This window comes from Epinephelus moara, chromosome 23 (assembly GCF_006386435.1).
Source record: "Epinephelus moara isolate mb chromosome 23, YSFRI_EMoa_1.0, whole genome shotgun sequence".
In the NCBI taxonomy this organism is placed as follows: domain Eukaryota; kingdom Metazoa; phylum Chordata; class Actinopteri; order Perciformes; family Serranidae; genus Epinephelus; species Epinephelus moara.
The window spans coordinates 13,588,026-13,602,594 of record NC_065528.1 but is presented as its reverse complement, the minus strand read 5'-3'; the positions used below and the strand labels follow the sequence as shown (position 1 = coordinate 13,602,594).

The 14,569-nt window shown below is 41.9% G+C and overlaps 1 protein-coding gene across 2 annotated transcripts in view; it reads right to left on the bottom strand.

Annotated features, from left to right (window-relative positions):
- Positions 1–6,143: 6,143 nt before the first annotated feature.
- Positions 6,144–14,569, bottom strand: part of cerk (ceramide kinase) — a 65,006-nt gene continuing 56,580 nt past the window's right edge. For both annotated transcript variants that reach the window (XM_050036696.1, XM_050036697.1), the window contains exons 12-13: positions 13,485–13,699; positions 6,144–10,331 (exon numbers count right to left, since the gene is read on the bottom strand). In XM_050036696.1, coding sequence (XP_049892653.1) covers positions 10,217–10,331; positions 13,485–13,699 — 330 coding nt within the window. In that variant the 3' untranslated portion in view covers positions 6,144–10,216. The remainder of the gene's footprint in view (positions 10,332–13,484; positions 13,700–14,569) is intronic.

The following is a 14,569-nucleotide window of genomic DNA, read 5'->3' as shown; positions in this document are numbered from 1 at the left end:
GTTGAAGCAGACAAAAACTTGATTATATTGTGCTGATCTAACTTGAGACGCTTGAACTTTTTCAACATGGCAATCTCCCTGTTGAGACATTCAGATGATTTTGGGATCTTCACAGCCACGGTTTCTTTTGTGTCCTTTTTCCAACATTTCAACACCGTCCCGAAACCACCCTCTCCCAGAACCTTGAGGAACGTGTATTTGCTAGGGAGATGGAAGGGATCATGGCTGGGACGTGGAGATGAGCTAAATTCACTGTCTGTCATTTTGTTTTCTCACTAAGGTGAATCACAGTGGTTTGTTTGAAGTCCCCTGCGTATCGCTCGGTCGATATATTTCTTGCAGTCGAGGGTTGTTGGTTGTCCAACTGCTGTCATCAGAATCATCAGGTCTACTTACTATGTGTCTGTTGTACTCAGATGTCATCAATGATGTCACCAGTTTAAGTGTGAACATTCCGAGATCCATTCTAGGATTCAAATGTACACATGAGTTGGGCTTGATGGTCAGTGACAACAACATATAGAGACTAGGGTTGGGATCCGGATCTGGTTCTTTTTTGGAACCGGGTCCAAATCTGTAGAAAAGAAATCATGCTCCTTCTCCTCCTTGTACAACCAGTCAGAGCTGAGGAGTCTAACACAGCTGTCTGTCTCGCCTCAGATGTTTTTTAGAAACATATTTTAGTGCACCGTTTAGCTGTAAAATGAGAGTGTTTTGCTCTGGCTGGTGGGCGGGGCTTGTATTTGGCTTGACTGTTTCCATCATGGCGGCCGGGTAACAAACTTTGTCATTTTACAGCTAAACGGTACACTAAAATATGTTTCTGAAACCAACTGTGGCAAGAAATAGGCAGAGCAGTAGCAGAATCTTGATTCATATATTATCAGCGCTGCCTTGTTTGACAGTTTCACCCCTTTATGACAGTCATGGGCTGGCTTAACTTGGCTTGGCTTGGTTTGGTGTGGGGCAGGATGCAGGAGAGAGTAGAGTCTCTTAACACACATGGCTTATTTGAGGGGAAGATGCAGGGTCCTTGGGGGTTGGCTGGCTGTGGTCAGTGAGATGTCACCGCGGGCCGCCTGGCTTTTGGATCTACTCTGGAGCAGTTTAATCTCTGGTGCAGTTTGGCGTGGCACGGCACGTCTAAACTGACAATGGAAACACAAATTGGTGAGGAATTTCTGCAGTAACAAAACGATCTCAACTCAAGGTCCACTTACCTGCTTGTTATAGTGTGTTCGACTGTATCACATTTTATTCAACAACAGATGTTTGCTGAAAGCACAGGAAGTGTAGATGTTCAAACTTTGCATTGTTCGTAGCACCTTTAGGACGTCTTGCGGATGTTGGCCCAAAAGTTGAGCTTCATAACAACGTTTTATAACTAAGTTCAGGAAAAAAGACCACACCCCCACCTTCCCTACTTCCCTTGACCCTCATCCCCATCATCCATTTAAACTAATGCAATCTATAACTCTATTAGCTTGGTTTTTGTTAGTGAAATGATAATTATAATGATAATAGTGGACTACTGATAAAAACAAACACTGAAAGTTCCCTTACCGTAACTAAGTGTTTTTTCTATTGATTAATCCTTTATTGTTCAACTAGGTAATAAATCACTAATCATTTTGTCTCTTGCTACAACGTATAAACTGTCTATAAAGGGTGAAAATAACTTGAAAACGATACCAGAATGTCACTATTAGATCAGGTAACTTAAATGCAAGCGTATTATTTTCTGAATGAGATTGTCACTTTAACCGGTGGGACCTGGTAACCTGTATATTTCAGTAGAAGAGCGTGCAGAGCACCTCCAACAATGTAAAACACACTGCTTTCAGTGCTTCACCGCACTCCACCATCCAAATGGACATCATAATAATGTATTGATTAAAAAACATCACATGGTTCCAGCTTTGAGGTCTGACCTCCAGCATGTGCGAGTCCATTAGTGAGTTGAAATGTGTGAGTGAAGGTGTGCGTGGGCGAGAGACGGAGAGTGAGAGATAAGAGGCTGGTAGTGGCTCCTGACTGAGAAGATGGACTGTTATGGCCTCATTGATCTAAATCTCTCACAGGGCACCCATTCCAATCAATACGGAGAGAAGTAGGCAACAGCACTGCTGCTGTTTGGACCACCGCCCCTGCAATATCTGCTCTCTGTGTGTCCCTCTGTCTCTGCTTCTCACTTGCATTGTTTTCACACCACCCACCTAGTTCCCCTTAGTCTCTCACACGAGCAAATATTTCTACTTTTTTGTCTGGCTCTTGTTAGCGGCCCTGCTGTGGGAAAACAGCAATTTTTTTTTTTTCACATTTGGTCGCTGTAATTATTGGTATCATACAGCAGCTGCTGGTGTAACACTACCTACCACTGCAGCACCTTCACCTGACCTCACCTTCTCCCACCATTGCTGCAGAACAGTTTGTTTGTCTGCATAGACTGTGTTTCTGCTCTTTGACAAAGGTTAGGGGGGGAAAAAAACAATGTCGGCAAGGTACAGAAATCTTTCATACTTAGCTCCTGATTGGAGGAAATGGTTGAAAAGGCCAAATCAGGCCAATAATAATGGGAATATTCTGGAAGTAGGTCAATAACACACTTCATACAGCCACTAGGTCTCTTGACAGTGTGTGTGTGGGCATAATAGAAAATAATATAACAAAAAAACACTCTCATTCTTTCTTTTTAAGTGTGAATCTTTATGGAGAGAAAAGAGCTGCATGTTGGTGCAAGTGTGTGAAAGTGTGTGTGTCTGTGTGAAGGTGAGAAAGGGACAGAGAGTCAATGCGAGTGTCGAGGGGACACAACAGCACCGTCATCTCCTGTTAGGAACTCTTTCTCTGTGTAAAGACACTGGTGAATTGAGGACAGAAGCCACCCTGTGTGTGTGTGTGTGCGGTAGAAGGTGTTTGCTGCTGTTTTCTCTCACCTTGCGTCTCAGGTAGGATGTGGGAATGAGATAGCGGCTCTCAGGGGGGCTGCAGACAAGCAGATGGAGAATAAATCAATGTGGAAGTGGCAAAGCAAGAAAATGAGGGGAGAAAGGAAAAACAATTTGGTGCCACCGCAGACAAAAGAGGCCGGAAAATCCCTCGTCTTCGTGGTCATACTAGACCTCACAGCACAGTGACGTACGGCCTTTTTGAGGACAGTCAATTGCTCCTTTAGAGATTATTCAACACCTGCTTAAAGCCGCGGGTCAGCACAGTCACACTTTGGCGGCCACAAGTGGTAGCAGGAGATAACTTTTTAAATCTCCATGGATTAAAGGAACACAAGCGACAAGGACGACCTTAATTTACTTGTGTCTGCTATGAATAGCACGACACAAACTCAAAAGTTTAAACACTGCACTCTTTATACAAAGTCTATGGTATCAAGCAGGAGTGGGCAACCTTTCATATCAAAAGAGACATTTTAATAAAACCTGTCTAGAGTCTAGAGTCTAACAGGTCTGAAAAAAGCATTCATTAATGTGTTTTACCACATGGTGGATACTCTGCAGTGAGGTAATTATGTTTAAACTCTACTGCGTTGGTGGTGAAAGCAAACAAATCTGTCTAAGCACCATTCATTTCTCTATATTCCTCTGAGACCTTTCCTTTTTTGGATTTGAAATCCATAGCTAGGTTTGGCAATTTAAGAGGAAATGGTGCCAAGCTGTAAACATATGATGCACATTTTTTTATTCTGTGTATAGGATACACATTCTTGTAACTGGAGAATGTGGGAAATACTTCAAGCCAACATTAATGATATGAGAATGTAAAAAAAACCTTATTAATTTCCATATTTTAGTTTTCAAAGCCACAAGGAGTCACTGGAGAGACACTAAAGAGAAGCATGCAGCTCTTTAGCCGCAGGTTGTCTACCCCCGGTGTAAAGAGATACATCAATTTAAATTAAGATACATATAAAACTTTACATTATCATTTCAGTGACTAAGACTTCTTAACATTATAAAACAGTGGCATAAGGTAGTTCGCACGGGCCCAAGTGCATGCTATTTACTAGTCATAAGGTACACACACACACACAACTGACAACTGTTCATAAAAAAGCCAAAGGAATCGAATTTAGGGAGCTCTGCTACTTTTTACTCCTGTTTGTTTCTCTCTTGTCCTTTGGCAAATGGCAAATGGTCGTCATGTTGCTGACATAGCACAAGGGGCAGAATCATAAACATATTTCAAACTGGGAAAATGTCAGCCAACTAGCGCCGTAAACACTGAAGCATTGTGCTCAACTTGTCACTCCTTTCTTGTCAGATTTTGCACCTTAACTAGCTACTGGATATCACATTGTTTTGTCACATGATGAAATAGAGACTTGACATTAGGCAACATCAACATAATGATACCCACCGATCATCATTGCATACCTGTAAAAAACAAAAATATAGAGGAAATAAGAAATTGTTCATTTAATTAGATAGTTTATACAGACTGCTACTGACCATTTTACCAAAGAAAAGAAAAGAAAATCATGACAAGAATGGGTTTGCATTTTTGAAGGCATATAACCTATAGTAAATGGCACCATTTTTAATTTAATGAGTTCTTATTTGAACACAGGTGGCAATCTGAAGCCCTTTTTAGATAGGAATTGTGCAAATTTGCAGGAAAGCCCAATCAGTCTTTTTTCAGCATTGGCAGTATTTGTTTATACAGAATGCGCCTTTTTTGGGGCAATGGGGGGCATGAGCAAGTAACAAAACGTGTAGCTCAGCATGTGACGTAAACAGTAACTTGAGAGGGAAGCCGCGGCTAGTCAAGTGCCGGTAGTCAGATGGCGATTCTCTCGTAAATCGGCTCGTTCTTTACTGGCCTCTTCGTTTGCAAGGGCAAAGAGGGTGTGCAATTCCTTGTCTCCCCAGTTGCTCATCTTTACAGTGTCTGTCAGGTTTGCGTTTCCCTCTTGCTACTAGCGGCTCGCTAATTCCTGCTATCAGCTGTTTCCTGTTTATCCACCGCCAGTGGGTCGCATGTGTGGCGTCATCAACAGCTCCTCCCACAAGTCTTCAACAGCCCCTCCTGTTGCAGAAGGCCGCCTCGGTCTGTTTAAACTTAAAGGGTTCCGCCAATATGACCACCTACGAGGCGGAAAATTGGGCACCTCGGATCAACTCGCCTTTCTGCCTCTGTGTGTATAAACGCTTGCATCTGGCCGGCAAATCGGCCCAACATTCACGGAAAATCTGGCAGTGTAAAAGGGGCTTGAGTCATTTGCAAGGTCAAAATGAAGGCAAAGTTTGAAGACGGTTTGGACTAGGAAAGGGTGCTAAAAGTAGGGTGTTAGGAAGTAGGAAAGGGACCCTTCTATGTCCACTTTAAACACTTGGCCCACATGCTTTTTAATTTGTGGCACTGTATGGCATCACAAGATGGTCTCTAGTTGTTTGTTTCTGTTGTGTTGGAAGAAAGTTAAATTTCCATTGATTGTTTTTAACTGAAATTAAGTTGCGATACCACTTTCATAATTGTTTGATCATTGTAGCCTACGGTATTTCCACTGGCACACAATATGTGTGTTATTTTTTTGGTTTTGTCTGATATCGTAATCTTGGAAGTTATCAACACATGGCCTGTAAAAGATAATAAAGGGGATGTGGGTTCAGTTATTTCCACAGAACAAATACTTGTGCATGGACCGAAAAAGTCAACAGGTGTTTGGTTTAACTTTGGGAAGTCATTTTCAGCTCACTCGGACAACCTGCATCCTGTGTAAACTTGAAGATCAGTGGGATTATTTGGCATCACTGCAGTTAGACTACATGATTACAGTTACCAAATTCAGATAACTTTTGGAATTGCCTCGCAGCATCAAAAAAAGAAACAAGAAACCAGACTGTGTGCAGAATGAGCACAGCTTGAAATACCACTCCATCTCAGCAGAGACCTTTGATGTCTGATGTTCTTTAATGAAACATCTCGCTCACATCAGAGCACCCTATTAAATTCCGCTCATACAGGGAGACAGAGAAAGAGTGAAAGAGTGAGATTGAGTAAAGCCAGAGCAGGGGAGCGCTGACCTTTGTGTGCATGCGTGGGAGTGTGTGTGAGAGAGAAAAGGAGGCAATGAAACACCGCTGACGTCGAGCGCACCATGAAGATCAAGCAGAGGACATGAAAAGAACCACATTTCAAAAGGACTTTATTTAGCATTTTCATAAAATAAATTAAGTAACTACTTGCATCACAGCTTATTTATGTGTTTACTTGAATATGGAGAAAAACAAGATTGAATAAAAACTTAAGTCAATTTATATTCATTTTTACTAAGAACACAGTCTAGCCGTAGGTGTTGAAATAGCATAAACCAGATGTAACGTCTCGGAATCACTGCTGATGTTAGCAAGCTAAGCTAACTAGCATCAACTTTCCAAGTAGAAGCCATTGACGAAAGCTATGTTGTGTCTCTAATCGGATACTTCTGTACTAATTGTTTTGAGTGCATGAGAGAAGTATGGCAAATGGTCGCCATGTTGCTGACATAATGCAAGGGGCAGAGTCATAAACATATTTCAAACTGGTAAAATGTCAGGCAACCAGTGCCATAAACACTGAAGCATTAAATTTATATGTGTATTTTTCACAACTAATATACTGTCGGTCAATTTGTTCATTAGGTTAGTTTCGTAATCACTTGGTTCCCCAAACAACACCACAAATGCTGACATTAGCTTGCTGGCTAGCTAACGCCAGCACATTTTATCGTCTATTGTATATTGATGAGTTGTGGTGTATGCTGTACGAATTCTGGGCGCAACTTGCGTTTGGTGTTTATGCATGTTAAACTGTCGTCTCCACTGTAGTAAATGTTAGTATTAGATTTGTGGACGAATGTTTGACAAAATGTAAATATTCGCAAAATGCGGCAGCTAACATTAACTTGGTTGATGAGCTGGTGATAGAGCCAGCTAGTTTCAGCCGTGGACATTCGTAACATCCCGTGAAAGCACGTTAATTTTTGATACAACAAATGAATACAGAAGTAGTCATGTGAGCAAAGAAGCAGATATAGCGAGCATGTATTTGGCAAATGACAATTGTTCATCAACAATTAGCATTGTGACGAGGCTCTGCCCGGTTGTAATTCGCCGAGCAGAAGAAAAAAAGCAATCAAATCTTGTGAACGTCATTTCCACCATGTTTAATTTGAGACTACCCGTTCAAAATTTCTGCCCTACTCAAGTAAGCACACAGTGTACGCAGTGTACTGCATGTGCGAACAGAAGTATCCAATCTAAGACACAGCGCTAGTTTTCCTAGTTTGCTAGCTTCTACTAGCTAAAATATCATTCTAGTTTATATCTCCTAAGACAAAAGTGAAGGGAATTCAAATTACAGTTTGACTTTTGTTTGCATTATCAGTCATAAATTGCTAAATTCTTTAGCTTTTCAGATCTGTTTGGCCAGACCCATGGACGTATTTATCAGCAAGACTATAAATGTCTACAAAGGACACAAAATGTAAAAAAAAAAAAAGTCTCGAAACATTTTGTAAGAGACAAAAAACAACTATAAAGAGACACTAAACAAGGGACATATTCACCTCAAAGTGACACAAAACCAAAAAAGAAACATTTTTACTTTACAGAGACAGAAAATGCCCTCAAAGGGACTAAAACACAAAAAAGTGTACTCCTGTGTAGGAGAGTTGGTGGGGCCTTCTGGATGTCTGTGCCCAGGGGCCCATTATCTCATAATACGCCCATGGCCGTAATCCTCAGTTCCACTGTTTGTGTGTGTGTGTATGAGAGATGATTTAAAAGCATCTGACTCTTTGAAAAGAACATCATACCGTTGAGCTGACAAAAGTGAGCACTGAAGGTGAAACATTATAGACATTCAGAGTCAGTATTAACAGAGTTAGAGGGGATTCAAAGAGAGGAGCAGGCTTTTATGGTGTTAAAAGTTAAGGAGTGTGTGTGTGTGCGAGGGTGTGTGACACAAAAAGACACTGGATATCAGAAATAGCTTGAGAGAGCTTGTGTGTGTGTGCCTGTCTTTGATCATCTATAGGTGCTTGTGTTAGCAGTGTGTTGGCTGCTGTGAGAGAGCATCTGCAAAATGGCAGTCATGAGGCTAATTGTGATAGAGCTAACTCATCACATTGGCACCTTCACAAATACATTAACGCACACACACACTCACTCCAATGATTGCTTGTCCCTAAAGGGATTGTGGAAAACACACTTAACCCTACACGCACACGAACACACACACACAGTTTACCCTAATGTATTATGATTGTGTATGTGGTTTAATGCAGTTTTATCGTTGCAGCAGTAGCATTCTCTGATGGTCTGGCTCCACAAAAAGGAGCTAATGAGGCTAATCTCAGAACCGCACAATGCATTATCTTTAATAAAGTTAACAATGTATAATTCTGGCTAATCCCAGGTGATGACTCAACTGTCAGTAGTTTTTGGCCAGAGAGGAGCAGAGCTCAGAGCCACAGGTGCACCGCAGCAGTGCTGCTGAGACACACCAAATCACTTAGCAACCACTTTGCCTTATTACCCAGAAGCCACCGGGGTCCTGTTAGTGTATTAGCAGGGTATTCAGCTCTTTTCATTAGTGCCCCTGGCTCATATCTGCTTTCACCTGGGTCACAGCTGAAATATTTTTTTCTCCCCAAAAAGGGAAGATCAGATAAAATGTCCCAAAAACACACACACACATGCAATGTCTTTTCAGTTTATCGGTGTACTTCACAGGCCTTTCTTTTTCATCCCTCTCACAAAGCAGCATCTCCTCGGCTGTCTCTCTTTGCTACACAGGGAGAAATCCTATTTGTGTTCTCCTTCATGGCAGTATAAAAACCTCCCGCTGATTGTTGCGGCTGAGTCCAGCTCAGTCCAGTTCAGCTCTGTTTCATCTGGCTGCTTGAGATCGTCTGAGCCTCAAAATCTTCCTTCTCTCAAAAAGTACAGATAAAGACAAAAAAAAAACCAACCTGAATCTGAGGTTTGAATGTGGCAGCGCTGGCACTAGCAGCTGTTTCACATCATATTTTGGGTTAGTTAAAGCTGCATGAAGCAATTTTGCACATAACAGCTCCAAATGGCAGCGAGGAGATAACTGAATTTCTTCAGTAACAACAAATCATGCAATATGAGTTCTCTTTAGCCTTCAGTTTTTTCCCTCTAAATGGCGGGTGATGGCAGCCTTTTCAGCATTTTTTTATTGTGCAGTAAGGACTTCCTGCAAGTTTAATTTTAAGGTCCAGTGTGTAGGATTGAGGGGGATATATCAGCAAAAATTGAATAAAGCAAGTTTTCTTAAGTATATGATTACCTTAAAACAAGAATCGTTGGTTTTTCGTTACCTTAGAATGAGCCATTCATATCTACATAGGGAGAGGGTTCTTGTCCATGAAGTCCGCCATGTTGTACTGCCGTGTTTTAAAGTAAACCAGAACATACAAACCAAACACTGGCTCTAAATAGGGCCATTTAAGTTTGTGCGTTGGCCACCATCAGCCCTTCACCACAAGCAGTGTCAGAAAAACACAGATTTTTTAATGTGAAACTATTTCATTCAGTGTTATTACCCTTTAAAATCACCTGGTCCATTGGTTTCTGAGAGGATAAGACCTCTGCGGATATTTCGGCAAACGTTTGGATCTTGAGTCACCAAGGTGAGCACACATTAGCAGCTGCTCGACTAGCCAAACAGCATCAGATTGGTATTTTAATGTGACACTGCTTTATTCAGTGTTTTTACCAGTTTAAATCACCTCTGTTTCGGAGTGGACGAGACCTAAGCGGATAATTAGGCTTCCGGTAAAAACCTGTCTGCGACAAGCCGAACAGTTTCAGAGAAACACTGATTTGAAACGTGAAACTGCTTCTTCAGTGTTTTGACTAGTTTTGATTACCTGGTCCTTTTGTTTTGGAGAAGAGGAGACCTCTACAGATAATTCTGCTTATGGTCAAAACCTCCTGAGCAATCACCACAGCAGGAATTCTGACCAGGAGAAGCTCCAGCTGGTTGCACTCTGCAATCTCACCACTAGATGCCACTAAATCCCCCTAAATCTTACACACTGTTCCTTTAAGCAAATACACTAAGGAGGGATGGGACGCCAGTATCTAGGATTTACACTGATGTGATGCATGTATTTTTCCAGGAAAATCTTAGCCAAGTGCAAGTCCGTTTTTTTCCAGCAGCTAAACGTCCAGTCCAGCTTTCAGTCCACTGACTAGTGTGTGCCTGGCTCCAGGGCCCACAGTGTACAAGGATCTTCAAACACGCACTGCTGCTGCTGCTGCTCCTCGATACCGCGGGCAAACAGCCTGATCAACTGGCACTGGACACTGCAGAGGGGAAGAGAGTACACACACACACGACGCATCATTTAGCCTGAATAACAAACCATCAACTTAATGACTGTGCTCATTTCAATGAGACTTTACTGTCCATGTGGCAGATGTAAAAGCGATGGAACGGCACCCCTGTGAGCAGACTTGACACACAAACTTGAAAGTGAGACAATCTTCGTGGTGCGTTAAGTATAAAGACCTTTAAAGAGACACCTATAACAGATGTTAGAATACGGATGGGGTAGATGCACCATAATGACACTCACGTCACATCCTGACGCATACATGGTAAAAGTATAGGGGCAGAAAAATAAGCTGTGAACAGGCAAGATGGCAATTATAGCCCTGTACTGTATAGCCTCAATTACTGCCTGTGTCTTTGTCTAGTAAATTGCACCTGTATTTTTTTGTGGAACACCTGTTGTTTTCTTGCAGGCTTCACTATTAGAACAGCTCAATAACCGATAATTTTCAACCCAAGGTAAAGTTGTATTTCCAGAATGCCATTCATATGTAAGGAAATACCAGAAGTACAACACAATACACATAATAACTCTACAATCATGGAAGCTCTAAGTTCAGTTTATAATTACACAAAAGGACCCCAGCATGTTTTAATTGTTGGTTCAATCATCGTTGCAACTTGAGTTCTTTTTTTTTTCTCTTTCAAATATGTATTTCTCACTTCCAAAGCAAAACTATTCACTCTTTCTTTCTTTCTCTCCGTTTCGCCTGGGCTATTACCATTAATTATCCGAGCAGCACTCTGGCCGGCTCACTCCAAGAACGATTAGCGGAGAGGAAGAGGCAATAAAAGGACGGACTTCTGCTTTAATTAAAGGGGAGTAGCCTTTTAACATGGGGAGGGCCGTTAAATTAGCAACATTACAGCGCCATGCATCATTGGCAAAGTACAATGGAGCATGAAATAGATGATGCGTCCAGCAGTGCCACACCGGCTGTATAGAGATCTGATAGTGGGGGAAGCTAAAGTGTGGACAGGCCCAGAATAATGAGAGGGGCTAATTCTGCCAAGTTGCCAAGATCATCCAGCGGGGAGCAGTGAAAGAGACTCCTGACCACAGACTGTTGGACATGAGCAGTGCTTGTGGCACTGCTGCTCTCATGTTACGATCTTTTGCAAGTCGTCATTTGATAATTCCGTGTCGGTATTCCCTACTTCTGATCTAAATGTGTCCCTGTGTATCTACTTGGGAAAACATGGATGTCAACAGCAAACTGATGTTTGCATGTCAAGTCTCTGAGTTTCACAAGCATCTACAGAGGACCTGCATCAATAGAGAAATGGCATATAAAAGAAGTAAACTGTCTCGCCCCTCCTCCTTAATAGTGTGAACCAATAAAGCCAATTGTTTAAAGTCGTAGAACTTGTGTGGACTTGTTGTGGATGGACACTGAAACAGGCACACGCATGTTTCAAGTACAATGGATCGCAGTATCATTTCTGACTGGCATAGTAGGAGAACTTTTATGGGGTTATGGTCCAGATTATTTCTTAGCCCAGACCAGTAACTTCCTGGAGTCTCCGCTGGTTGCCTGGTCAGGCAAGCCGTTCCCCCTGTTTCCAGCCTTTACGCTAAGCTAAGCTAACCAAACCAACTGCCCTTGCTACTTTACCATAAAGACCAAATGGTATCAATTGTTCGTGTAATGACCTTAACAGAGTGCTGCAGGAGTGAGTCCTGAAACCCAGAAATGACTTATCATTTTAGGACTTCTGGTTCCCTTATCTTGAAGTCAATGGGTTTTTGGTTAGATGCCTGAAATATGGTCTGTTTAACACAAGCTTTTGAAACTTTTAAAATGTGTTTAAATAGACGCTAGCAAGAGGCTAAATGAGACTACAGAATACCATCACGCCGAACACGGCTTTACAGCCTTGTTGGGGTAGCGACATAAAGTCATACAACTGTAGTGTAGCTCATTTATAGCCTAACTTTTTACTTCTGGTGATTGCATTTACTCCTCAGAAATCATAAAAGTGGTGTTCATTTGTGAAGATTATCTTGCTGTACAAAACATGTAAGTATCGTGAATCTTTGTTTACCCAAGAGCTTGTGTTCTGCAATAATTCAATAACCACTGGAAATATCCCATAGACTTTCTGACTAGGTAACCTGGGAAATGCTAACTTCAGCATTGATCTATAAAAAACATCATCCCTGCAGCACTCTTATTGTCCACACTTTAAACTTTGAGATGTTCTTACATCTTCCTTTATGGTCCTTTACCTGTTCCAGAAAGTCTAACATGAGTAGGAGACTTAAACCATGCGAGCAGTTCTGTTAAGCTGCACTGTGCTAAATGCTAACATCAGCATGCTAACTAAGGTGATATTTAGCAGGCATACTGTTTACCATGTTGACCATATCAGCTTAGTGTGCTAACATTTCCTCAGTAGCACTAAACACAGCTACTGACTGCCACCCATAGAGCTGCACTGCTAACATTGCTAAAAATTGTATGTGTGAGTTTTACGTGAGTGCACTGTGAATACGAAGCTGTTTGGCATACAGAATATGATCTATTTCTACTTAGGCTTCAAGTCCTGATACTCAGGGACATTTCAGAGCAATTTAAACTGGAGATCCAAGCTGTAATACCCAGAAAAAGAACACTCTTTGCTGTGAATACCAGCACTGTGGTGATGCAAAAGGTATGAGGCCTGCAAGTATTTCACAGTTTTTTCCATTATACCTCTTCTACAATATTATGTGCACCGATTCAAAGCCATTTGCCAGTCCTCATCTGCGCTGAGAGTGATCCAGCCTGTCTTCATCGCCTCAAAAAGTTAATTTCTTAGTCACAGGCTTCATAAAATGCAGAATAAGCCGGCACAGTGGAAAAGTGATTGAACCATGCCTGTCTTCCCCAGTCAACATGATTGTTTCAGTTTTGCAGCATTAAAAAGCAATATATATGGGAAAAGCATTCATTACTGGTAAATGACAATACATTTTATTGTTTATGCCTGTGCAGAGTCCAAATTATTACAGATTAGTTTGTTTGCACATCAGTTTGACTTTCTTTAGTTTTGAGTTACTTCATCTTTCTACCAAAGAATGGAATAAGTTACAACTCCTTCAATAAGTTTGGAGTGATATTGTACATTCTGTGATTAATTACCTGACTTGGATGGCAGCGTGAGGCAGGATCTCCCCATCGCAGTTCCAGCTGCTGTGGGAGGTGCTGTAGTTGCAGGTTGTTTGGGTGGAGCATATGGGACTGAAGCCTGTCTTCTTTGGAGTCTCGCTCAGGTCCTCAAGCGAAACCAGCTCATGCTGCCGCGGCTGGAAGCGAAACTTCCTCACCCGGTGGACCTCCACAAACGAGTGGTCAAACTGGGAGAGGAGGCAGAAATGGGTGAGAAATAGATGAAAGAGCGGAGGGGGAGGAGGAGGGGAAAAGATGGACCGATGGATGGATGAAGGAACAGATGTGCCCACAGATGGTGCAAAGGTTAAAACTGCCACTCTAGAATCACTTAGTTTCATTTCAAAATGAGCAGTACTGCAGGCTGAGAGGGAACACGAGAGTCCATCTTTGTTGGGGGCTTCACCAAATTGTTTTTTAAGGAAACTGCTTTTTAGAGTCAAATGCATTTTGAGTCTTTTTCAAGTACATTTTCAAACAGATTTTCATGACTACTCTATTGTCCATGATTCCATAAGATCGCTTCAATCAGCAGGTCATGAGGAATTAACAAACATGCAGAACGCAGTTACAAACAGTGATTAAGGCACAAATGCATGATGAAAATGGAGGCTACTTTGAAGAAAACATTATTTTATAGGGCACAAAATGCTAAGTGCTAGGCAACTGGACTTGCTTGAGTTTCCTGACGACATTCTACCTCTCATCCAAGAGGCTTTTGTCAGTTCTAACAAACTGAATAGCGGATTGCTTTTAACTCCATGGTTGTGAACCCTTGAGGTCACATGTGAGTCGTTGACCCAACCTGCCATCATGTGTGTCGTTAGGGTTAGATAGGTCCAGGTGTGAATGGGTGTTAAACTGTCTGGGGATGGAACTCAATACTGCGTTGTCCTCTGTTTAACAATGGTCGTTCCAGTTTGACGTAAATGGCTTCTTTCACGCCTCTTTCAAACCATCTGTCCTTCCTGGCCAAGATGTGTACATAACCGTCCTTGAAGGAGTGTCGCTTCTCCTTTAGATGTAAATGGACAGCTGAGTCTTGACCCTAAATGTCT